The sequence below is a fragment of the Artemia sp. Qi Xiang Cuo genome, chromosome 1 (genome assembly GCF_049724085.1).
Source record: "Artemia sp. Qi Xiang Cuo chromosome 1, ASM4972408v1, whole genome shotgun sequence".
NCBI lineage: Eukaryota > Metazoa > Arthropoda > Branchiopoda > Anostraca > Artemiidae > Artemia > Artemia sp. Qi Xiang Cuo.
In genome coordinates, this window is record NC_142794.1 from 101377842 (window position 1) to 101403856 (window position 26015).

Consider the following 26015-nt stretch of genomic DNA (forward strand, 5'->3'; position numbering starts at 1 on the left):
GGGTGTTTCTACCTTTTTCGAAAATCAGGCTCCTTGTTTTCAAAATCCCTTAATCCATCAAAATCGCTATTTCTTCTGAGGCTTGGAGCCTTTGGTGAATAGATATTAAACGTAATGAAATTTACATATTTGCAATTTGCATAAAAACCCTATTCTTATCAGTTGTTATCAAAATTCCATTTTTGAGTTTCGGTTATAATTGACCTGAGTTGCTCCTTAATTACAGTTTAACACTATGAACTGTTTGATAAAACTTATTGGGCTAACGTCATATTTTTCAATTAGTCCTGTATCAAACCGAAGTTTTTGAAGCACGATGCATTATTCCTTCATGTTTTAGTTAATTCATTCCAATATCTGAATTATAGCAGAAAAAGGGGAATGCTAATTGAATTTTGAGCATAAAAGATAATTTTTGTACATAAATTTCTGCGTGTTCATTTTGCAGACAAGAAAGCTGAACATATTTCAAAGTAAAAATGTATTTCGTTATTTTTATAATTATCTTTTTATACTCAAAATTCAATTAGCATTCCTTTTTTTCTACTATAATTCAAATATTTGAATTGAACTTATACTGAACATATTACTTTCGATGGTCCTATAGTCAAATTTAAAATGATATTCAAGAAACTTCAAACTACTGTTGAAGTTCAAACTGTGTTGATTGATATAGCCTATTTACGGTGAAAATTATATTTTTTTTTTTACTGAAAAGTACATAAATCTTAATAATTACAATCTTAATAATAAAAACTTTAGCGTAAAGAGCAAGGCATTGAGGAGGGGACAGCCCCTTTCATATAAGGAATAATTTCTGTTCGTTTTAAGTTTTAACGTCGTTCTTTACTTTCAGTTAGAAAAACTTGCTTTTTTTTATTTAATAATATATAAAGCTACCTTCTGCTATTTAAAGGAATTGTGTAAGCTTTTGCAGCAAGCTTACAATCTATAAAAATCAATGAGGTAGCCTTATAAAACTTAATACACACAAAAAGTAAGTGACAAGCTATAAGATTTTTACGTTCTATAGATTATGAGAATTTAGGATTTCTTAAGGAATTTTTATACAAAATTAAATTTTTTTCGCGTTATAGAAAGCAGCCAGCCCACTATAAACTACTTTTTTTTCACTAATTCCTAGTTAGGATGTGATGTTTGACAAATATTTGCTTTGCGAAAATCGTGCAGCACACAAAAAGGCTCAAGATAAATCAGACGTTTTGACGTATATGGGCGTCCTCGCAATTTGAATAACCTTGTTGACAAAATATGTCTAATATCATAATATGTCTAATAATCCTTTTAGTTATGTTGCTAATTCTTCATCACAAAACAAATTAAAGGCTATAACGGGTCAAGACAGATGAAGCTGCCTACAGCTACTACGACAACCTCCTCTTGTGTTTTGTCCAACCCAAACAAGTATGACCCGCAAGTTCAATTTAAGTTGTGGTGCTATTTACTTAAAAAATAAACAGATAGGAAAGTAAGTACATATTTTAGACTTTTCTAATTTTCCAGGGTCAGTTGGGTTTTGAGTTCTTCTTCTTTCATTTATTTTATTCTATATGGTGAAGTAGCCTGCAAAGAAGGCTTGCTGTGGTGTGTAAGCATTTGAAAATAAAATAATAACCCCTTTCCAAGATAGCCAAAAGTAGCTGAAGTAGAATTTTACCCTTCTGCTTAAATGAAGTACGGCAAATTTTTTCAGTTTCACAACTTTGCTCAATCCCTATTTATAAGGTTTTAAAGATATGCAATTACATTTCCTAAATTTTGAAGAAAAAAACATTGATATGACTTAAAATTCTACTCAAATAACAGCAATTGCATTTTCAGAACTAGAGCCAGAGAAAAAGAAACTGATAACTGAAAATTATGGCATGAAGCAGTAGTCGTATTAGTAGTAGTCATAGTCGTACTAGCCTTAGCATTAGTAGTCGTAGAAGTAGCATTTGTAGTTATTGCAGTTGTAATAGTAGCCTATATAGTAGTCTTAGTCACAACAATCACAATAGTAGTTGTAGTAATAGCAGTTGCAATAGCCCTAGTCGTTGTTGTGGTAGGAGTAGTCATAACATTAGTAGTTGGAGCATTAGTAGATAGTAGAAATAGCGGTAGTAGTAGTAGCTGTAGTTGTAGTATTTTTCGTAGCAGCAATATAGTAATAATAGTAGTAATAGTCGTACTGGTGGTAGTCGTATAAGTAATCGTAGCAGTTATAGTCATAGTAGTAATCATGATAGCAGCAATAATCGTAGTAGTACTCATAGTAGTAACAATCCTAGTAGTACCATTCGTAGTAGTTGTAGTCATTGTAGCAGTAGTTGTAGTAGTAGTAACCGTAGTAGTTGTAGTAGTTTTAGTATTAATAGCCGATAGTAGTCGAAGTATTAGTAATACCCGTAGTAACAATAGTCGCAGTAGTAGTTGTTGTTGCGATCACAGAAGTAGCAGTAGTAATAGTAGTCCTAGTAGTAGCTGTCGCAGTTGTAGTAGTAGTAGAAACAGTAGTAAAAAACACATAGTGCCTTTTGGTTAGTCGGAAATTCCCCTTGACATGCCCTGGAAGTTTCAACTCAATACCCTTAACCGCTTAAGAAATATACGATCAAACATGCTCCCATTTCTCAATAATAAAACCTATTTGTGCCAACATTCTAGCGTTGTCTACTGTTAACAGTGACAAGGCTTAAACGTGTTATTTATTTATTATTTTTGTCGCAGAGTCACTTCTATTGGTAGGGATGGTCGTACAAACTTCGGAGGGGATTCATTCAATTCTAAATTAAAGTCCTAGTGTTCTTTTTAAGAGTTAAAGGTGATTGAAGGGTAGAAAACCTCCACTCACACCTTGTTAACTACCCCCTCCCCCACCATATATATCTGATCAAAATTTTGAGATAGCCAATTTATGTAAAATAGTCTAAAGGTCAGATAACTATGCCTCACAGGATTACATGACACCTCACCCTTCATAGCCCCTTGAGCAAGGGTTCTAAGATATGTAAGTTGCACATAGCTTACTTGTGCATATTTGCACAAAATAGGCATATTTGATCTTGGATCTAAAAAAAAGGACTACCTGCTAAGAAACTGCTAGTGTTACTGCTAGTAACTCAACAAAATTGCTAAATCATGCTGACGAGCACTCACAAAGGAGCTGTAAGTGAATTTAGGAATAACAAGCTCTCTAATATCTTGCGTGGCAAATATAAGCCTTTCGCCCTTTTCTTTATCAAACAGTTCGTGGGACCGAACTGTAAGTAAGGAGTGACCCGGGTCAATGGTAACCGAAACTCTAAAAAACCGAATTTTGATACCAATAGATACATCAAAAGAATCAGATTTTAATTTTGATTTCAAATGTACAAGTTTTATCAAGTTTAATCTTACTCATCAAAAGTTACGCGCCTCAAAAAATTTGGCTGTTTTTCGAAAAAGGGGGAAAGACCCCCTAAAAATTATAGAACCTTAATGAAAATCACACCACCATATTCAGCGTATCAGAGAACCCTACTGTAGAGGTTTCAAGCTCCTATCTACAAAAAAGTGGAATTTTTCCTTTTTTGCCAGAAGAAATATTACGGATGCGTGTTTATTTTTTTTCCCAGAGGTAATCGTATTGACCCAGTGGTCCTAGAATATCGTAGGAGGGCTCATTGGAATGGAAATTAAAAGTTCTAGTGCCCTTCTTAATGGACTAAAAAATGGAAGGCAACTAGGCCCCCTCCCACGCTCATTTTTTTCCCAAAGTAACCTGATCAAAATTTTGAGACTGTCATTTAGTTCAGCATAGTTGAAAATCTAATAAATATGTCTTTTATGATGACTTAATCCCCCACAGTTCCCAGGGGAAGGGCTGCAAGTTATGAACTTTGCCCATTGTTTACATATAGGTTATTGGGAACTATACAGACATTTTCGGGAAGGATTTTTTTTCTGGTGGGGGGGGGCTGGAGGCGGGGGTCACTTGGGAGAATCTTTCCGTGGAGGATGTTTCCTTGGGGTAAGGGACATTTCTATGAAGGGGGCACCGGATTTCCCAGCATTATTTAAAACTATCAGAAATTAAATTAAAAAAAAAACAAGTTTTTTCAACTGAAAGTAAGAAGCAAAATTAGAACTTAAATAGAACAGAAATTATTACGTATATGAGGGGGTTCGCCCCCAAGTCAATACCGCGCTCTTTATGCTACAGTTTTTTTTGTGATTTGAAAAGAGCTATCTATTCTAGTTAAACGGCCTTTGTGATTCAGGGGTTTGTGATTTAAAGAAAATCTTAACTTTAGCGTAAAGAGCGTGGTATTGACTAAGGGGAGAAACCTCTCATATACGTAAAAACATATACGTAATAAAAAAAACCATAAAAAAAGCGATACGGCTCAATAGTAATCGAAACTTTAAAAAACCAAATTTTCATGTCAATAAATGTACCAAAAGAATGGGCTTATATTGCTTATTCTAAATATACAAATTTTATTAAGTTTAGTATTGCTCATCAAAGGCTCCCTTACAAGTGAAAGAATTTTAATGAAAATGACACCGTTAGATTCAGCGTATCAGAAAACCCTTTTACATTGGTTTCAAGCTCATATCTGCAAAAATGTGCAACTTTGTATTTTTTGCCAGAAGAGGTCACGGATGCGTGTTAATTATTTTTTTTTAAAGGGGTAATCGTACCGACCCCGTGGTCCTACAACATCAAGAGAGAGTTCATTCGAACGGAAATTAAAATTTATAGTGCCCTTTTCAGAGACCAAAAATGCTGGAGGGTAACTTGGCCCCCTCCCACGCCCCTTTTTTCCCAATTTCGTCTGATTCACAAGGGAAATTTTTTTTGTACTTTCATCAGAAATATTTATTAGGCTATAATTAACGGCCTTTGTGATTCAGGAGTCATTCTTAAAGAATTGAAACATGATTTGAATTTAACGTAAAGAGCAAGGTGTTGACTAGGGGGCGAACCGCATAATATACGTAATAAAAATATACGAATATAGAAATTCATTACGTAAGTTAATTTGTAAATTACGCCAGAACCCATTTCAGAGAAAGCCATTTAGCAAAAGAAAAGTAAAATTAATATGCAAATTTTGTTTTACTCATTCAATGACGGTGAGCCAAAATAAAAGCTGCATTAACTAAAAAACGATCAAAAATTAAATAAAAAAACAAGTTTTTTAAACTGAAAGTAAGGAGCGACATTAAAACTTAAAACGAATAGAAATTATTCCGTATAGGAAAGGGGCTGTCCCCTCCTTAACGCCTCGCTCTTTACACTAAAGTTTTTTATTGTTTAAAAAAATAAAGTTGTGGGAAAGTCAAACTTTGGCATAAAGAGCAAGGCGTTGATGAGGGGACAGCCCCTTTCATATACGGAATAATTTCAGTTCGTTTTAAGTTTTAATGTCGCTCCTTACTTTCAGTTTAAAAAACTTGTTTTTTTTTATTTAATAATCAATCAAAAGCACTATAATCAATCAAAAGCACAAAAGCACAAGCACTCAGAAATTAGCTGTAAATGAATGTAGGAATAACAAGCTCTCTAATATCATGCGTGGCAAATATAAGCCTTTCACCCTTTTCTTTATAATCAATCAAAAGCCATGCAATGAGACAATGTACATGATCTCTACATAAGCTTGCTTTGAAGCCAAACTGACTATCAGGAGTGAAACACCAACTATTTATATCTTTAGTTATAAACAGTTCCATTAATTTACACAATCTTGTGCCTTTTTTTTTCTCTCAGAAATGATATGGATATTTTCATTCATAAAACTAAAATCATAAGATCAGATTTTTATCTAGTTTTATCTTGTGCCTCCATATGAAATTCCCTACCTATTAAAATTCGGCCACGTCATTCTTATGGACAATTTAAAAAAGAGCTGAACGACCGCCTCTTATGTCCAGAGAGTTAGTTCTCTCCTCCCTTCTCTTTTCCCCCTCCTTCTATCCTTTGCAACTCTCTGTTTGTGATATTATTTTATTTAATTAGTGCTTAATTTAATGCTTAATTTGTGTTGTAATTTAATTTAATTAATTCAAGTTACTGTTATCTGTTATTAGTGCTTTTACTTAACGTAATGTTTAGTCTCCCACTCTCACAGGCCAAAGAGCCTTTGTGGGGGTCTAAGGTTCTTTAATTTTCTTCTCTCTTTTTTTCTTTAAATAAATTGACTGATTGACAATACCGGGGTGATAGTTATAAAAGGGTATGAGGTACATTATTCCGGCTCTTTATTTTTTTTTTTACGAGCGGCGTAATTATACCTATTGAAAGAACCCCAGGCATTGATTTGGGCAAAAAATCATCTGATGAAGCAGATCAAGGTATTCGATGAGCTCAGGACTACCATAAAACAAATGCATATGGCAGGCTTTATGCAAACCTCCTAAAATGTTTCTTCGGCTTTGCTACAGCTTATTTTACACCATTGACACTGACACTCAAAACCTATAGCATTGTCCCCATGCTCGAGTGCAGCAACGAGCTCTGAAATCTGAATCATACTGGGGTTTGAGTGTTTTATCCGGTGACGAAAACTGCTATTCAGGGTAGGAGATCCATTCTGCTTTACTTAGGAGCTTAATATCACAAAGGTCACAGGAATTCTTATTCTTTATCAAAATTTTCTGTAGAAAAACTAGGAATACAACCCGCACATCTTAATCGACACCACAAACCTTATTACTAAACAAATTCAACTTTACTGTTAAAATCATAAGCCGAGAAGCCATAATAAATTATTCAATTAGATATTTAAACCCGTTCCCAACCACCAACAAAAAAAAACAACAACAGCAAAAGAACTAAAATTCATATTTACTAAAAAAGGATTTCTTTAATTACTCTCTTAAACAAAGAAATATCACTATTATTTTTAGTAATCTGATCTAGATGATTCCAACTTCTAGTCTCCCTATCAAGCACAGAAAACGTCGACGGCGTCAAATAATCGGTGGCTGGTTTTTACCCCCGGAAAATACCCCCCCCCTGCGGAAAATACCCCGCCCCCCCCCAAAAAAAAAAATACCCCCTGGAGAAAATAAGGCTTTCCAAATTTGAGAATTTCTTTTGAGTTTTTTTCTTTTTAATTTCCGTAGGGGGAAGAAATTTTGGAACTTGTGTATTACGCACCACTCACTCAAGTTTACGCTGTGTAAAACCCAAGAACACACCAATTTTTTCATTAGTTTCTTCGGTACTTTAGACACAAATTTGGGCTATAGGTTTGCACATTGGGGGAGGAGTAAAGTATAGCGGGTCTGCATGCAAAATGTGTTAGTTCCAATTATTCTGCATATTATGAAGAAAGAATTGTTTTCTGACTTCAAACTATCCAAATACTTTACCCCCCCCCCTTATGGTCAAATATATAGCCCAAATTATATATTTCCCACATATTCTGTCACTTGTCTTTGCTCAGCTAAGCTGAAAAAACTAACGAAGAAACCGTTTTTTTCTCGAGTTTTACACAGCATAAACTTGAGTGAGTGGCGCATAATACACAAGCACCAAAATTCCTTCTTCCTACGGAAATAAAAAAAACTCAAATAAAATACTAAAATTTAGAAAGCCTTATTTTCGAGGGGGGGGGGTAATTTCCGGGGGGGGGGTATTTACCGAAGGGGTATTTTCCACAGGGGTATTTTCCTGGGGGGGGTGGTAATCACAGGGAGGTAAAACCTAGAACCAAAATAATCAATGGAGCATTAATCCCTCCAGAAGATCGAGTGTCATAAATGTGGATCATGGATCTCAAATTAACTAAAATGTCAAGACTTGAAAGATTTGTACCACGTTGTAGCCTAAAAATAAACTTGTAGGTCAGCCAACAATCGAACTGCAAATATACTGAAAGATACTGAACTCTCGCCTCCTCTACAAGCAAACATGATAAAGGGCCTGGAACAGTGCTATTTCGACGTCATTCTTTTAGGATGCAGCATAAGTGTTGCAACACATCTGCTTTTTTTAAAAGTTCTTTTTGAATCGAAATGCTTATTGTCAAACTTGTATTCACAGATGATCGCCTTCCTTCTTGCGTTCGCTTTGCGACTCTGTGTCTTCAATGCAGCATCTTTAAGGGATGAAGCGCTTTACTACCCCGAAAATGATAATCAGCAGCTTACCCAAACTCTTCAAGCGCAACCTCGAACAAGTCAGTCTCAACCCTTTGTTCCGTATACTCCTGAGCAGTTCAAACAAGGTTTTGGGCTTGTGTCATCGGATGATACTACATACTCTCCTGAAGAAGAAAACCCACTCTCAAAAGTATGGAGGAATATAAAAGATTATGTTTCAGGAGCTCTTGGGTTTGAAACACCAGGAGCAGAAGAAAGAAAGGGTGGCGGAGGTATCGATGTTGGTAGGTATTGATTTAATAAAAATCTATATTTCAAATTAATCTGGACAAAATAAAAGAATAAATTTGATGAAGTTTAATTTACCAGAAATTCAATTTATGAATTTAACTATCTCGGTAAATTCGCTGTAAAATTATTTCGCTGATTTTACATAAATTTTGAAGTAAAATTTGAAAGTTCTATGTAAAATATTTTGCAAATTCAAAAAAATGGAAATTTTTTTAATGTACAGCGTGCTACTTTGTAAATGACGCAAATATTTAGTGGTAAATTGCAACTTTCTCTTATTTTTGTTTTTTGTTTAATCAACCCCCTAATTCCTCGAAAAATCACGAAATAGCTAGCAGCTACGCTAATATGAAATTATTTTAATGTGTTTATAATTTAATCCATAAATCCACTTTTAACACCCTCTAATCAAAAAATCCAACAGTTTTTACAGGAAAAAAACATCTCGTGGTAACAAACTGTAAGTAAAGAGCGGCTCGTATAATGGCTATAGCAACTGAAAACAAAAACAAAACTTTTGATAGAAACATCTTTCCAAAACAATAATTTATGGCAATTTTACGATAATTCTTTATATTTAATTCACGAATTTTAAGATAGCCTATAAGGAGTTATTAGCCTGGGAAAATTTTCGTAAGAAAAAAGCGGAAAGACCCATAAAATGAGTGTTTTTTAATATCTAAATATATGTTTATTTCTTTGTGATTTCCTAAAGAGTGATCATATCAACTAAGTGGTCATAATATATATGGAGACGACACATTCTAAACAAAATTAAAAGCTGCAGGGCTAATTTTAAGCACTAAAAGAGATAGTGTTCCGGGAAAATGCTTTTCTGCCATTTTGTACCCACATCTAAATTTTTGGCTTTAACAGGGACAAAATATATCGATTACAAATTTTGAGATTGCATGTACGTTGATCGTTATTGCCAAGGTACATACAGCCTACACGTTTCAGACCTAGTTACAGCGAAATGTTGATTTCTGCCATTTTGTTTAACAGAACAAAAATTTTAGCCCGAATAGAGTCAAATTGCTTTCGGGACAGCTAATCGGCTTAAAGCTATAAGAAGCCTTGTAAATCGCATCCTGATTTTTGGTGCCACATGCTGCCATGTTCATATCTTAACATATACACAGTCCTTATAAAATGAACTGCCATTATGTAAGATATAAACACAGTATTACTAACGTTTATAGCGCACTACACTACTGCTCATCTCTTATTATAGGAGGTTGGAAGGTCAGAGGGTCTTTTTTGAATGAGGGGAAGGGGCCTCTTATCCTTAAAAAGAATTTTTATTAAGGTCTGAATTTTCCAAATTTTCATGAGAGGTCCCTCCAATCACTGCGGAGAGATGATTTGACCTCTTACAACTCCTCATTTGGAATAATATATCTGTACTATGCTTCAAACTGGACACGGGGGTATTATAGCTCACCTGATATTACAGAACCATTTTTAGTGTGAGGTAAAAATTATTCCCTGATATATTTAGGCAGTTGAGAAGACTATCCAGATACTAGACTTGGACTGTTGCATGCGATAAGCGCTCATTGAAAATTAAAGAATATTGAAGGCCAGTTCTTCTTAAATCTATTCATTTTGACAAGATTTTCGTTTGATATTTGTTTTCACTAAAATAATTGCTGTAATGACCCGGTGGTGAGTTTTTGTAACAAATATAGCAAATATACGATTAGTATTTCAAGTTCAAAACGTCAGTTTTATCGACCGTAAATTTTTCACCTTTTTCGTTAGAGTATCCAAGAGGTCGTTCCTTCATATTCAAGGGACTGTTCCTTTTAATTATAATTTTCACCATACGCTACAGTAATATTCTATAATTATTCAGACTTTTTACAATTAAATAAAAAACAAGTTTTTTTTTTAACTGAAAGTAACAAGCGACATTAAAACTTAAAACGAACAGAAATTATTCCGTATATGAAAGGGAATGTCCCTTCCTGCAAGGGAGACTTTGAATAGATCGGGATGGAGGAGAAACGTGCGTAGCTGGGTTGGCCTCGCGGATCTTGGTGATGCAGTGGCTTATTATTAGCAGTAGTATTTCGTGTTAACGTTAGTGTATTTATGATTGTTAATTTTTGGGTTGTTTTGGAGAGCTTAATCTCCATTCACACTCCAAAAAATGCCGGTTAGTAGAAGCATAATACTTAGCAAATACTAATGTAAATACACAAATTAAAAAAGAAACTGCTTACAAATTTTGGATATTTTTTTGAAGGACTTACGCTTGCACTTTGCTTCTTGTGAGGCCAATTTAAATATTTGAGTTTGAATTAAAATCTACCTTAAGTTTTCTATCTTTTAAGTAACATTTTCATCTTTATTTTAGAGCTACCCCGCCCAGTAGGCTACACATACAGTGGCCCAGCTGGATATTCAATGCAGTCCGGTTTTGAGAGATATATTGTCCCATCCATTCCCCATCTAACGTAAACTAATGCAAATGCCCAAAATTAAAAAAGAAACTACTTACAAACTTGTATTCTTTAAGCGTGGAAGGACTTGCGCTTGCTTTGCTTCTTGTGTGGTCAATTTAAATGTTCGAGTTTGAACTAAAATCTACTTTAAGTTTTCTATCTTTTAAGTAATATTTTAATCTTTATTTCAGAGCTACCCGACCCAGTAGGCTACACCTACAGTGACCCAGCTGGATATTCAATGCAATCCGGTTTTGAGGGATATATTGTCCCGTCCATGCCCCATCTCGGAGAAAAAGGAGCCATAACAGGGCTTATTATAGCTGTGGCAGTGCTATCTGGTATACTTGCAGTTCTCATTCCTATGAGCTTGGGAGGGTTTACAATGTTTAAAAGGATAAATATTGTTCGTAATATCTTAAATTGGCTCAGAACCAGATTATTTGGTAGGTCTGGTCGGGAGTTCAGAATTGACTCAAGAACCGATGAATACTTAGAAAATTTAGCGTCAGAAGTGTGGAAATCAATCTTAAGGCAAAGAGAGCAATATAATCTGTTTTGAATTGTTTTATGCATGTATATATGTATATTTATTATAAACATTTTCTACTGTTCCTATGTAATGAAAGTTCAGATCGCAAGGGGATAATTTGACTTCTGTACCCAAGATTACTTTCGCGATGTGCTTGGCCAGGCGAGATTGATAGCTAGCCCTCTAGAACTAAATTTTTCTATCAAATTAATCAAGTCCGTGTTCCAGCATCATATTTGGCTCTCAGGACGCTTGAAAGTTACCTTCTCTAAATTGTTTTCGTTTTTTCTCCTTTTTTTATTTTTAAGAAAATTTCCTTTTTGTTCACACTGAGTTGAAACTGAGCAGTGAACAGTTGGAACTTTAAATGAAAATTTTTGCTATTTGCTTTTCTTGGGGACTAAAAAAAACAAAAAAAAACACACACTTTACAAAACATTCTGAAGTAACGAACAGTCAAAATTTCCAATTCTTTACGTTTTTCTTGCAACCTATAAAATTAGGTCATACGATACGTATTCACGCACTGTAAAAGAAAATAAAACAAAAACAAATAAACAAAACATCCAGCAAATAATAGCTGCTGAGATTCTCAGAAAATATACGTTTAAGTTTTGAAGTCACTTGTAAAAATTGTTAAACGCGTGGGTGTTTTATTAAAAAAAAAAAAAAAAAAAAAAAAAAAAAAAATATGTCCGTTATTAAAATTAAAAATTAAACACAAAAAATGTTTATAATTTTTGCAATCACCTATTAAAATTTATATTCAGAATTATTACAATTAAAAGAAGATAATAATTGGAGAGAAAGATTTTTAAGGTAAGCGGAGTATTCAAGGGATAGATTTAATTTTTTAATGATTTGTTCAAAAGGGATAATACCAAAATCGGAGTACAAGTCCTGGGTGGGATATAGTCGGGGCAGCCGGAAAACTGCTTTGATGGCACGGTTTTGGGCAGATTCTAATTTATTGGTAACTGAAGGATAAGTGTTGCCCCAAACCGATCCGCAGTATGAGATATATGGGTAAATAAAAGAGTTATAAAGGGTGACAAGGATATGAGGAGGAAGAAAATTATTCATACGATTAACCATACTTACCTGACGCAAGATTATGGCTCTGATGTAGGAAACATGTGTTGCAAATTATAGGGAGGAGTCTATTTGGACACCAAGAAACTTGGCAACTTCGACCTGTGGGAGGAGATTGGTGGAATATTTTAGGCCAAGTGCTTGCTGAGCTTCATTTTTTTTAAGGGGTTAGAAATAATACAACCTGACTTTTCTTGCTGTTAATGGTCATGCAGTTAACGAGACACCACTCCTGTACTCTATTCAGAAGGATTTGAGTAGAGGTGACGACGGATGGTAAATTAGGGCCGGTGATGAAAAAGTTGCTATCGTCAGCAAAAGTACTGGGGGCACTGATGGACCCAGGTCCGTAACCAAATCATTAATATAAAGGAGAAAAAGTATTCGACTAAGAACAGATCCCTGTGGGACGCCCCTCCGGACAGGTAGGGAATGCGGGGTCATGCCGCTCAGACTCTGTACTGTACCAGAGAGATAAGAGCCGAACCATGAGGAAGGAATTCCACGAATCCCTATGTTCTTGAGTTTACTTAATAAAACACTGTGGTCAACCATGTCAAAGGCCTTAGAAAAATCCAGAAATAAGCCCAATACAGTATTTTTAAGGTCAAGTTGGGAACGTATAAACTGTATAGCGCCGATTAGTGCTTGAGCAGTTGAAAATTTGGAAAGGAAGCCATATTGATGAGAAGAAATCAACGAATCTGAAGGATGAATCCCAAATAAGAAGGGAGAAAGCCATCGGAAGATAATTCTCTCGAACACTTTGGATATAACTGGGAGAAGTGAGACTGGACGATAATTACTTATCTCAGACGGATCACCTTTTTTTATGAATCGGGATAACAATTGCTGATTTAAATATTTCTAGGGGGACTCCATTGGTCAAAGACAGGTTTTCTATGGGCACAAGGGGTTCATAAATATGGGAAGATGCGGTCCTAAGAAGCTTATTACTTATGCCAAAGAAGTCAGGTGTACTATTAGAGAGAGATTCGATAACTTGAAGCACCTTTGTACTATCAGTTGGAGAGAAAAACATGGATCTGGGATTCTTGCTAGGATGTACTGACTCGAGGGAGAGCAGGGGTTAGCATTTGGAATATTGGTGAAATAATTAAAAACTTCCGGTACTGAAATTGGGTCAATTAATCTGCCACTGATGTCCCTAAGGTTAATAGATATAGATCTTGAATTCCTTTTTTTGAAAGAATTCAATTTATTGTGGACCAAATTTTTTTGCAAGTTCCCTTTGCAGTGAGAGATTTTTGGAGAATAATGTTTTGTTGATGCGTCCCAGACCAGTTTGGCGTATAGGTTTTGTGTGTTTTTCATAATTAGTTAGGTCAATAACGCTAATGGTTTTGCAAGCTAACTTATATAGTTCTCATTCAGCATTCGCCAGTGAAGGTCACATATATTTTGTAAAGGATTAAATCTTACGCAATCACCTGAATCAATTACCTGAGATTGGATTTTTTTGACTGGATTGGATTTGGCATTTGAAGAAAAATTTAGAACACTTGCACTGTTGGAAACCGGGGGGCCGTACTTGTTTACGAAATAGCCCCCCTTGCGAGTAAGTTTTCGTTTTACGTCTTTTGATAGTTATGATGGGAGATCAGGACATTGCCCAGACTTTGGGGGAAATAAAAAAAGCAGTTTCAAATATTCCACAACTCACGAAAAGCATTCAAAATGCAAAATCAATTTTGGCAGGGATAGAATCTAAGTTGCAGGACTTTGCCATAAATCAAGTAAAGACATCCCAAGAAATAGCAGAAATTAAGAGTGAATTAAAGGAGTCACGTAAGATAAATTTTAGATTGGAAACGGAACTAAAACAAACCAATCTTATGTTCTATGGGATGCCGCATCCAAATAATCCGAACTCTAAACTAAGTGAGGACATTATAGTATGTATTAACAATTCTGTGCCCAACCTTTCACTATCAAAAAATGAAATACGAGATGCTCTTCGACTGAGAGGACCCTCGAACCCCCGCCCTATCCTTGTTAAATTCACGACCAAAATGACTCGTGATGCTGTCCTACGTAATGCTAAACTGTTTAAAGGAAATGGGATTTCAGTCACCCCAGACTATACACCAGAGGAACGGGAGGCCCGAAAAGCATTAAGACCCCTGATAACCCAAGCTAAAAGTGAAAACAGAGCATTGATATTGCCTGGTACAAAAACTTAAAGAGACAAACATATTTTTTATTATGATTTCTATAAAAAAAAAGGTCGTGGAGGCTGCTGACTCGGCAAATGGTCAGCAGCCGACCGGAGTTGATAGTTCAAAAAGGGATTCTATTCCTCGTCGGGCCTACATACGATCCCCTTCAAGTGATAGAGACTCTTGTTCGGACATAGAAAGTAGTAACGCTAGCGATAGTGATGCAACTGTCTACGAAAGGCCAATGAGTACTGCGGATCCCGCCACACCAGGCTGAAGCGGGCTAAACGAAGGGTCAGTAAAAGGGAAAAGAACTTTGGATTCTATTATAAGCCCCAATGATGACCACAAACAAGGGAAAAGAAATGTAAGAACGAACATGGCTCAAAAATGGACAAAAAAAACGAAAAACCGGGGTTCACAGATGCCTCACGAAAAGCCACTATTCGTGTTTTCTGGATAGGATATAAGCCATATCCAAAAACTGTCCTTAGTCACATGGAATATACAAGGTTTAAGAAACAAGAGAGAGTTGGGTTTAAATAATTCAGTTTTGACAGCATTGGTGACGTGTTTTATAGAAAAATGGTTGTTGCCAGAGGAAGATGTTACAGTGCGCGCATACGAGGTTGTTTCGAGTTGGCAGGGATACATCGTGAAAATTTAGAAACTATGGATGAATAAATGTACTAGGAAAGAGTGACATATTCAAAAGTTTGCGTCGTCTATCATGTAAATCTGAAAACTTGATTTGGTTGCGAGGAAAATTTCAGGAAAAATGGTTTATTTTTGGATTTGTATATGTTTCCCCAGAAAATAGCTCATACTGTATTGAGGATACATGGTATATATTAGAGGAAGAGTTGAGTTCAGTGAAATCTCATTACCCAAGTGATTTAGTTTTTCTAGCAGGTGATTTTAACGAATACTTCCGTACAACAAGAATTAAATGTAGATTTTGTTTCAGATGAAGATGACCCTTTATGTGAGATGATACCTTCACTTTACCTTATCCCACGAAGTAGCCAGGATCGACAAAGAAGAATTAATTCATGGGGGAGGAAGCTGCTTGCACTGTGCGGAGGTCATGGGCTAGCGATTGGGAATGGTAGATTCGGAGAAGATGGTGATTTGGGTGAGTACACTTGCGTTTCTGGACCTTGTTTTAGCTTAATTGATTATGTATTGGTGGACACGAGTCTCGAGGCTGAATCTCTTAATGTAAAAGTAATCCATCAGCCTGGATCTGATCATTTCCCACTTAAATTAGAATATGAGATGAAAGAATATGGACGTAGAAGGTCAACAATAAATCAAAATAGAATACTGGTTAAAGATAAAGATAAAAGAAAAAATAAGCAAAAAATCCCGCCTCTGATTTTTTACAAATTTTAGAAAGAATAATAGTTGTCTGTACAAAGGTCTATTCTTAATAAACCAATGCTAGAGGACATGAGCCTGTTAAGGTCTGATATGGAAATACCGAAATCAGAAACAGATGAAGTAGTCTAAAGGCTTATAGGAATTGTAAGTAATCTGCTAACACCTATGAAACCAAGAAAAGAGAAACAGAAAGATTTTTATGACCAAGAGTGTAAAGAAAGTAGTTCAAACCTGAATAATCTACTGCTTACAGTAAGAAAATTCTTGGGAGAGGAAGAGGAAAAAAATATTGCGCTAACAGAATATAGGCAAGCAAGAAAAAAGCATAAAAAAACTAATTAAAAAGAAAAAGAAAGAATACAGATTTCACCAACAGGCAGCTTTATGTAAGAGTTTTAAAGAAAGTAACAGCCAAGAGTTCTGGAATAAGTTAAAAAATATGTCATCCAATAAACAAAGAAACGATTCCCTGAAAATTCCACCACCGGAAACATGGCCATCTTATTTTCAGTCACTACAGAAAGATGCAGAAAAAACGAACAACACACTAGAGGAAAGGATAAAGCAAGCAGATTGCGAACAAGGACCTTTCCCTCTTAGAGATACAGATTACGCCCTCTTTGAACCCATTACCCCGGAAGAAATCAATGATTCACTGCAAAAAAGGAGAGGGGGCTCAACACCTGGGTCAGACGGAATCCCAGTTAAGATATTTAAATCAATAAGGAATATCATCATCCCCGTGTTAACATCATTGTTTAACCTAGTAATATCTACGACACATTGGCCACTAGCTTGGAAGACCTCACTCGTATTTCCCCTATTTAAAGAAGGTAGGCCGTTCATGCAAACTATAGACCTATCAGTCTTTTAAACAGTGGGGGGAAAATTTTGGACAAACGGCTTGGAAAATGGATGGAGGCGAATAGTATTCTAAATGAAGAACAAGGTGGATTCAGACCGGGATATTTGACAGTGGATCGAGTATTCATTTTAAATGCAATGATACAAAAATATTCTAAAGGAAATAGTAAATTATACGCTGCGCTTATAGACCTACAGAAAGCGTTTGATAACGTAGATAGAATTTTGTTGTTTGAAGCTTTGAGTGAAATTGGATTACCACATCAGTTTATGAATATAATAGCTTCGATGTATTCATGGACTAAAAGTTTTGTGAAAATTCCGCAACAGGGTGTCTCTTCCTCTTTTCCTGTAAGTAAGGGAGTTTTACAGGCAAGTACTTTATCTCCAAAATTATTTTGTATATTCGTTAATGATATAGTGCAATTTTTCCAACGCCAATGGGCACCAACACTTCGTCTTGGAAATTTGAATCTTTCAATGTTGCTTTTCGCAGATGACATAATTTTACTTGCTGATTCTGACGAAAATCTACAGCATCTACTTAATATCTTAGCAGAATATCTGCAGGAAAAGAAACTGAAGGCTAATGTGTCGAAAAGTCAAATGTTGATATTTAACAAAAAGCAACCAGAGCTACCCCCAAAGTTTTATTTGGAAGGTCAAATTTTAAAAATAGAAGAGAAAGCAACATATTTAGGCTTTACAGTAACTCGAGATGGTAAATGGACACAACATATACCAGCAACTACGACAAAAGGGAAAAATGCACTTTTCGGTATTTACAGAAGCAACGTTACAACAGGAATAAGCGATCTCAGCCTTCATAAGCATATATTTATCACAAAAGTTTTACCTATACTGCATTACGGGGCAGAAATTTGGGGCTACCAGACTGCCCAAGGATTATAAACTCTACAACTACAATACTACAGGCATGCATATGGGCTGCATAAAACAACTTACTCTCTAGTATTGAAAGGTGACCTAGGCATCTACAGTTTAAAAATACGAAGAAAGATACAGATGATAAAGTTTTGGCTCAAAATCCTGAATTTACCCGAGGAAAGACTTATTTTTGCTGCTTATAAAGATCTTCTCACCCAAAAAATTAAAACCACTTGGACAGCACAGATCAGAAAAATACTACAGGAAACAGGCTTTTCAGACGCGTGGAATGGAGGACAGGGACCACTGAACCAAGAAAACTTCATAAAGTAATTCCAAGCAAGATTGCACGACCAGGAAATTCAACTTTGGTGGACAGCTTTAGATAAGTCGACTAGTCTTACTTTGTATAGAGATATAAAGCGGATTTATGGACAGGAGACATATTTGAAGCTGAGATTACCTAGTAAGTATATGAAAACATGGATTTAGCTTCGAGCCAATTGTCTACCAATACAAGGAAAAGAAGTTTGGAAAAATAGAGAAGGTCCGGAAACGCAGCGTACTTGTCTAAAATGTGGTGAGATTGGTTTTGGGCTTGGTCATTTCCTCCTGCGATGCCGGCGGCTTTCTCACATAAGGGGAGAAATTTTGAAAGAGGGTAATGATTGGCTACTTCGGAGGATTTTTAGTTCAGATTCACCACAAACAGTAGTAAGTGTGGTAAATTTTGCATTGAAAGGTATGAATGTTGATTAAGAGGATAGTGATTTTAGTATGTCTTCATTTTATTTATCCTTTTTCTTTTCTTTTTGTTTTGTATATGGCTGTAAAAAAGCTTTAATAATACATTATTATTATTATTATTATTATAGGTCATTTTTACGGTATGAAGAGATTATTAGGCTATTGGACATCCAGGGGCATATATGGGTAGTTTTTCGGTTTGATTTACGGACTGGAAAGGTTGAACTGATAAGATCACTCAGTCCCTGTGTATAACCATTTGTGGCTGAATTAACATCCTGACAATTCAAAACCTTGGACCAGTCAAAGGATTGCAAACGATCTGTGAACCGGTTCATATCCACAATATTATATATTCTATTAGACGTAGGGGTATTAGTTCTAGAGGGTAGAGTATTTGGTAGGGAGGGTAGGGAGAGATAGATTGGAAAGTGGTCTGACAGGTCAGAGAATATTATTTTGGAAGACAGGTGGTTTCCCAGGGAAGTGGATACAAAAGTATTATCAATTACAGTAGCAGTAGACCTCATAGGATCAACTCTAGTAGGAAAAAGGATTGTTGAAAGAAGACCACTTGAGGTAAATGTTTCAAAGAAGAAATCACAATCATTATTATTGCTAACATTTAGTAAATTACAATTGAAGTCCCCAAAACTATTGCCTTCTTTTGTGGTAAATTAATAAAACTAGAAAAGTCATCAAACAGATTACAAAAGAAAGGTGTCGGAAATAAGGGTGGTTTATAAATCAATACAATTAGCAAGTGTCGAGACCAAACTTTCAAGGAACCTTTGAATCTTGAGAAAACTCAGTCACCAGTTCCCTAAAAAAATACTGATCCTGATTTGCAATGCAGTTATCAAGCCTCACATTCAATATTGTTCTACAGTTTGGCAATCTAACTTCAAGACACATTTACAGAGACTAAACTCACTTCACAACAAAGCACTTCAAATTTTAGGCCCAGCACCGAACAGACTATCAATGGCATCATTTTACAGACTATCTTTTACCGTTTTTTGTTTTAAATATTTTTTAGGAACACTCCCATCGCCATTTAAAGGGTTATTCACATTAGCATCACAAATCCATAGTTTAAATACATGATCTTCATCAGACATTTACATACCCCCGACACCAACAGCTAGATCGGAATTTTCTCCTAGAATTGCGTGTGCTAGGGAGTGGAATGCACTTCCGCAAGAGCTGAAATCATATAGATCTCTCGGCTCCTTAAAAAAGAATGTAAAAAAATATCTAAGAGATTAAAATTTTTTTTACTAGATTTATTTTATTATTATTATGTTTAGAATTTTTTGATATTATTATTACTTATTATATTTTAGTTTGATACTTCAAGGAGTGTGAGCGGAGGAGAAGTTGTGTTAAATTTATTGTTATTTGATGGTGGTTTGGGGTGGAAATTGGAGAGGACACGAGGGCACGCTGTATTTAGAGTGTGCAATTATTATGGGCCCAAACGTGAATCAATGCACAAGGAACTGAGTTAAGTATATTGTTATATATTTTTTTCAATTAAAACCCATATTGAATTTGAACTTGAATAAAAAAATAAAAGAATTGTCGTCAACACTTATATCAACAATCATTGAATAAATGCATATATTATTTATAGGTTGCGAGAATAAGTATTCACAGTGTAATAGCCTGGTGAATTTTAGACTTGACCGGATGGAAAGAGAAATACAAACAGAGGACTTGGTTAATTTTCTTTCAATATTAATAGCTTGAAAGCCAGGGAGGGAAAATTCATTAGTATCATCAATTTCTGAAAGCCATTTCTCCGTTATTCCAATTACGTCAAAAGGACAGTAACCGTTAATTAAAATTAAAACTTTAAAATTAGTTCATTTATCTCGTATGCTTCTGATGTTAAAGCAAATTACATTAAATTTGGTCTCTTCCATTAGCTTAGGTATTAAATTTTTCACAAAATCAAAAGTGTCGAGATATTAACAGTTAATATGGTTCAAGGGGCTATCCGGGCTAGCTAAGGGGTTGGTGGGCAATGTTGATACCACTTTTACACTGGTATCAACACCATAAAGCACATACTTGTGTAACTTTTCCACATCTTTTTTGTGGCTAAAATGTTCGAACCATCAAGAATTATTTCTTTGGATTTTGACAGGATCTTCTCAGTCTGCCGCCTGAGAAGACTTAAAGTAAATATCAATAGACTCGTCCTGCTTGAAAACAAGTTCAAAATTTACCTTGGCGATCAGAAAGAAAGCTTTCCTAATTTGTATTATTCGATCTTTGAAAAGGGTTGGCCATTGGTTTTTTTTATTGAGACAGAATAATAATTGGGGTAATCTGTAGTACTAGTTTCTGCGACTCTTGAAGGGAGGGGTGACACTATCACTGGCGAACGAGTTTCATCCTTTTTCCTCTTTTTGCCAGGCGTCTCACCTCTTTCATTAGAGTTAGTTGCGGTTAAGGCCTGAATTCCTGACAAGTGGCTAACTGTTTTGGACCGCGTAGATGGGGGGTTTCTAGAAAGAGTTTTAGAAGTAGGTTGGAAGGGCGACTGGCCAAGGGTTTTAGTGGGAGTATCCTTCTCGGGTGGTAGCCTTAGGGGCTGCTTTTTTCTCGACATTTATTCTGACGAAACACTACAGATTCACGAACTGTTTATCAGTCTTAATTCAAGGTTACTTGACCAAAAGTAAATATTCACTTTTGGAACTAAATTATTCACTATGATAAAAAATGATGCCAATTAAATTGGTGGTTCCAGCACCAATTTAAAGCGCCTGTGCTTTAAATTAAATAAAAGAAAAGAAAGAAAAACGTCTCACTGCTCATCCCTTTTTGACGGTAATGAAATTTGAAATACGGCTGTTTAGAGTTCTTAATGTAAGTTTTAAAAAGGTGGCATAAAACAAAATCTAAAACGCTTTGCAAGAACAAGATCAAACATGACCAATGTTCACGGTTGCAACGGTCGCTGCATCCCAGTGGTTAGCAAACAACTGTCCATAGTAACCAAAAATTGAAGCATGTTTTGAAGAAAACCGCCTGATGAGAAAAAAAATCGTTGTTTGCAGCTGATTCAGGTTAACAGTCAGACGTTATTGCAAAAACATTTTTGGTAAAAATTTGAAAATGAGACTAGACACCACAAAAATGGTGTTGGATCAAAATGAAAAGCCCGCCATTGGAGCCATCACGGTTTGCAGCAGAATCATTGCCCCCCCCCACCTTGAACAACAAGGAATATATTTTGTTTTGCTTGGGAAACGCTGATATGTTTCTTTTTTTTCTCTGCCACTAGCAAAGCATTGGAACAACATGGAAAGCCGTTTAAGGGCTCTTTTGAAAGGTAATTTTATGTGTATACATAGGTTTTTCTTATAAGTGTAACTTAGTAATGTCATCAACAAGTGTCTTATGAACTCCAAAAAGCCCCTCAGGGTGCCCACTCTTGAACTGAAATTCTAGGGAGCATGGGATGAGCATCATCATAATCTTCATTACCGGAAACCCCAATCCTGACATTTACATTCCCCCACTTTGTATACTCCCCTCCCATCCTCCTTGATAAATATCATAAACTGTTTGCTGGACTAGCTGAACTTACAGGCTACTGCAATATCTTAGAAATATGTTTGATGGCTCAATTCTAAGCTTTGGTTGATATCACCGGGTTATTTGTAGATTCCTCATGATAAAAAAATTGCAAAATGCCAAATGGCGCTTTCACCATTTTTGAAGTTGAAAGGCTGGGGAGCATAAAAATGGGTATGATAATCATCTCCATGATTTTTAATATCCTTCGGTTTTCCATGATCTACCATAGATTTTAAATTATTGTACGGATTTAATGTCAGGAGTCTGAACTCCTGAAGCCTGACAGGGTAAAATCCCGACAAACCCAGAAATCAAAGTGGGAGTTCTTGTTTTACTATGTACAGCCCTGAAGAAAAAAGGAGACCTGTTTGGGGAAATGACGGGAGTGGGGGGTATTTGCCCTCTGATCACTTTCGACTAATAAAAAAGGGCACTAGTCATCTCATTTTCCAATCGAATGAGCCCTTTTTGAAGCTTCTATGACAAAACTTTCTATAAGAACCTTATATGCCCCAAGGGCATAACTTACGTCCCTTGTCCTGAGGACAAGGTAATTACAACCAAATTACAAACTATAGATATTTTTTTGTTTTTTGGAGGGGGAGGGGGTAAAATGCATAAGGGGAAACAGGTCACCCTTACTTTGTCTCCAACTGACTCCACTTGAAGCAGGTTGCTTGGGTTATTTCGTCCCAGAATGCATACTTAGTTATACCTTTCGATGCTTCTGAGAAAAATTTCAGCATTCTGATCTAATATCTAGGGGTTTACGAGGGGAAGGGGGGTCTGTTCTTTAACAAGTGAATGAATTTTCAAACAGCTACTCTGGAAGGCTAATTGACTAAACTGGCGTTCTCGTTGCATAGGTACTGCTAGTACTACTGGCAAATCACTGTAGTACCAATCCGCCTGAGGCCAGAACACTTGGGTTTACTTCTCTTCCATCCCAATCTATATAATGCTTTCCTCTTTAAACACTCCCAAAATGTTCCAATTTTTTTGTAAATCCTTTCTTACAAACGTCCCAACGCATTGCGGGACAATCTATATTTTGTTTGGCCCTAGATGGATTTGCCAAAAAGGATGATCTCTGGTAACCTGTCATCTCTTAAGTGCAAAACATTTCTTAGTGATCTCAACCTTTCTCTGACTTTAAAATAAGACCCTAGAATAGAACCAAATTCTTTTTTGCGGCTAACTGTTTGACATCCGGTCAGTCGGACGGTACACAAACATTATGAAGCCAATTCTTCTGGAAAACATCTAACAAATCCTCCTCCGTCTTCTGAAGCACCAGTTTTTCAAAATCATACTTGACCATATTCATAACTATACCTTCCAATATTCCAATCTTGGCTAGTAGACTTTTCTTTCCATTCTTATAAACTTTTTTGAATTGTGAAAAAACACCGTGGACATTGGCTATTCTATTTTTAACATATTGACTGTATCCACTGTCTTTATTAATAAAACTGCTTGGGTGTGTGAAGCTGTACACTTGATCGATCTTCTGGTTACCTAAAATCATCTCTTCACTTCCAACTCTCAATTTTTTTTAACCTATTCTTGCACCCTTAACTCGCAAAACCTCCAATATTCATTCGTTTTGCCAACATTTTCATCTAGGACACTGAAATCATCAGCATAATCTAAGCATAGGAGATTTTTACTTTCTCGCTTGATACAATGCTCTCCCATAGCCTTTGCCAAAGGACAAAGTTCATCCGTATAAAAATGAGTAGAGCACAACCCAGCTTCACTCCTGTTCAATATGAAACCAGCCACTAACCTCATTTCCTGCCTTAACCACAGAAATATTGTTCTCATAGAAAGCACTAATCACTTTAATGTATTTAACTGGTATACAATACAAGGATTGGACCTGGACCTTTGCTAAAGATCTTCTGTCGGCTGGGTCAAGCGCTTGTTCATAATCTATAAAACTGAGGACGAAAGAGATCTGATGAATTCGAAATTTACAAATTATTAATCTAAGAATGAAATTTTGGCCAACGCATCCTCTCCCCTTCCTAATAAAAGTGCATCTTTCTTCTTTTAAAGGTTAATCTAAAGCATCTCTAAGTCTAAAATCCATATCATATTAAGTAATTTGCTTTCTACAGAAACCAAGCTAATGTTTCTATAATTACTACACTTACTGCTATCACCCTTCTTAGAAAGGGGTTTAACAAAGTTTTCCTTAAATAGAAGGATTAGCAATGCCGAATTTAATAGCTACATTGAATATTGTCGTACTGTACACTTGTCACCCTAATATTCAAGCAAAATAACCCAACTACAAAAGATTGTTGCCTTTAACACTGAGGGGAATTGAGCACAAGAGAGGAAAAGTAAGGATAGACAAAGAGCATTACCGAAAAACTTTCCTTTTTATACCATTTGTATTATTTTCATTGAAAAAATAGGACAAAATTACACCCCTGGCCGCTACTGGGCACCGAACTGGCCTATTCTACAAAAAAATTTAGTATATGTTTTAGCCCTACGACCCTAAATTGTTAACTGTTTGCTACTTACTTTTTTTGTACTAGTGGACAAATGAGGACACAAAGGAGAAACAACAAGGTTTTCTTTTTGCATTTACCATAATTTATGTGGTGGGTGAGAATATAAGGTAGAGGAAAACAACAGAAACCCAAGGATCGGAAAAGGTCTTATACCCAAATCTTTTGCACAAAGGATCCCTCCTCCTATCCAGAGTGGTTTGTCCGAACTTCCACAGGAGCAACTGTTAGGGGGGCTTGTCTTGACAGTATATTATTCTTAAAGCCCTTTTCTTGTAATATCTCTTGTTTTTCTGTTTGTGCTTTGGTGAGAGCGTACTCAAAGGCAGGGGAAGCATCCTCTAAATGACTCCAAACAAAACATATGAAAAATCACAGGTGTTTATGTCGGAAAGAGAATATTTCTAAAAGTCTATGGCCAGCTTTGAGAATAATTTATTCAACCTGTGGCTGCCAGAATAACTCAGAGCTGATAATTACTTGCAAAAGCTGGGTTTATGCAACTTGATTTTCTTGTGGAATTGATTGGTTATGTGAGGATTCAGATCTGAAGAAATTTGAGTGATAATTTAATAATAATAACAACAATAATTTTTTTTTACCCTCTTTCGTTACATTACAAAAATGCACTAGAGAAAGATTTACTAAAGTGACCAACATATCTAAAGAAGAAAGAGAAATAACTTGAAACTTAAATAAAGGGTATGATATCAGTCTACCCAACCGTATACAGTACATGGTTAATCAGAAAGTCTTATATTTTCTTATATGGATCTTCAAAGTGAGCCAATAGCTCCTCCATCTTCACACACACACACACACCCATTATGAACATGGTAATTTTTACTAGTGAATGAGTTCCAGAACAACAGAAGGGTACCAATAAAATGCTTAGCATATCTGTAAAACTGGACCATAATCTTTTTTCTATCAGTAATAGAGAAGAGACTACAATAGATTCATGAAAAACTTATGAGATGCAAACAACGAGTTGTGAAGCTTTGCTAATGTATATTTGTCAAATTGCCCTCTAATGTTTGCCATTAGACAATATATCTTACAGCTTCTTTTTTAACTCTTCAATAACATGATAGATAGATGGACAGATAGATGGATAGATAGATATTTATTGGAAAAAGAACTATCACAAACCCTAGTGGGACTAATTCACATTTCTTAGTAAAAAAAATAAAATAGCAAAAAGAATACAATAACAACACATAGTTACCACTGTAACAAAAACACAGCAGGTAACAGTCAGAAAATACAAAATACAAAAGTCATAAATATAGGTCATAATAATGAAATATTTTATAGGTCATCATATAAAAAGATAAAAAGGGTAACAAATAAAATAATACAATGGCAATAA

At 35.6% G+C, this 26015-nt stretch overlaps 1 protein-coding gene across 1 annotated transcript; it reads left to right on the forward strand.

The window, feature by feature from the left end:
- Nucleotides 1–1371: 1371 nt before the first annotated feature.
- Nucleotides 1372–11450, forward strand: LOC148957013 (uncharacterized). Its single transcript, XM_089097257.1, has 3 exons — nucleotides 1372–1489; nucleotides 8039–8381; nucleotides 11030–11450. The coding sequence occupies exons 2-3, from the start codon at nucleotides 8039–8041 to the stop codon at nucleotides 11398–11400; spliced, it is 714 nt and encodes a 237-aa protein (XP_088953383.1). The 5' UTR covers nucleotides 1372–1489; the 3' UTR covers nucleotides 11401–11450.
- The last annotated feature ends 14565 nt before the right edge of the window (nucleotides 11451–26015 follow it).

Bases quoted from the DNA above. Each gene is read 5' to 3' on its own strand.
- LOC148957013 (XM_089097257.1), top strand. From the start codon at position 8,039: ATGATCGCCTTCCTTCTTGCGTTCGCTTTGCGACTCTGTGTCTTCAAT. The intron at 8,382-11,029 runs GTAGGTATTGAT...TCTTTATTTCAG, and splicing joins TGGCGGAGGTATCGATGTTG to AGCTACCCGACCCAGTAGGC.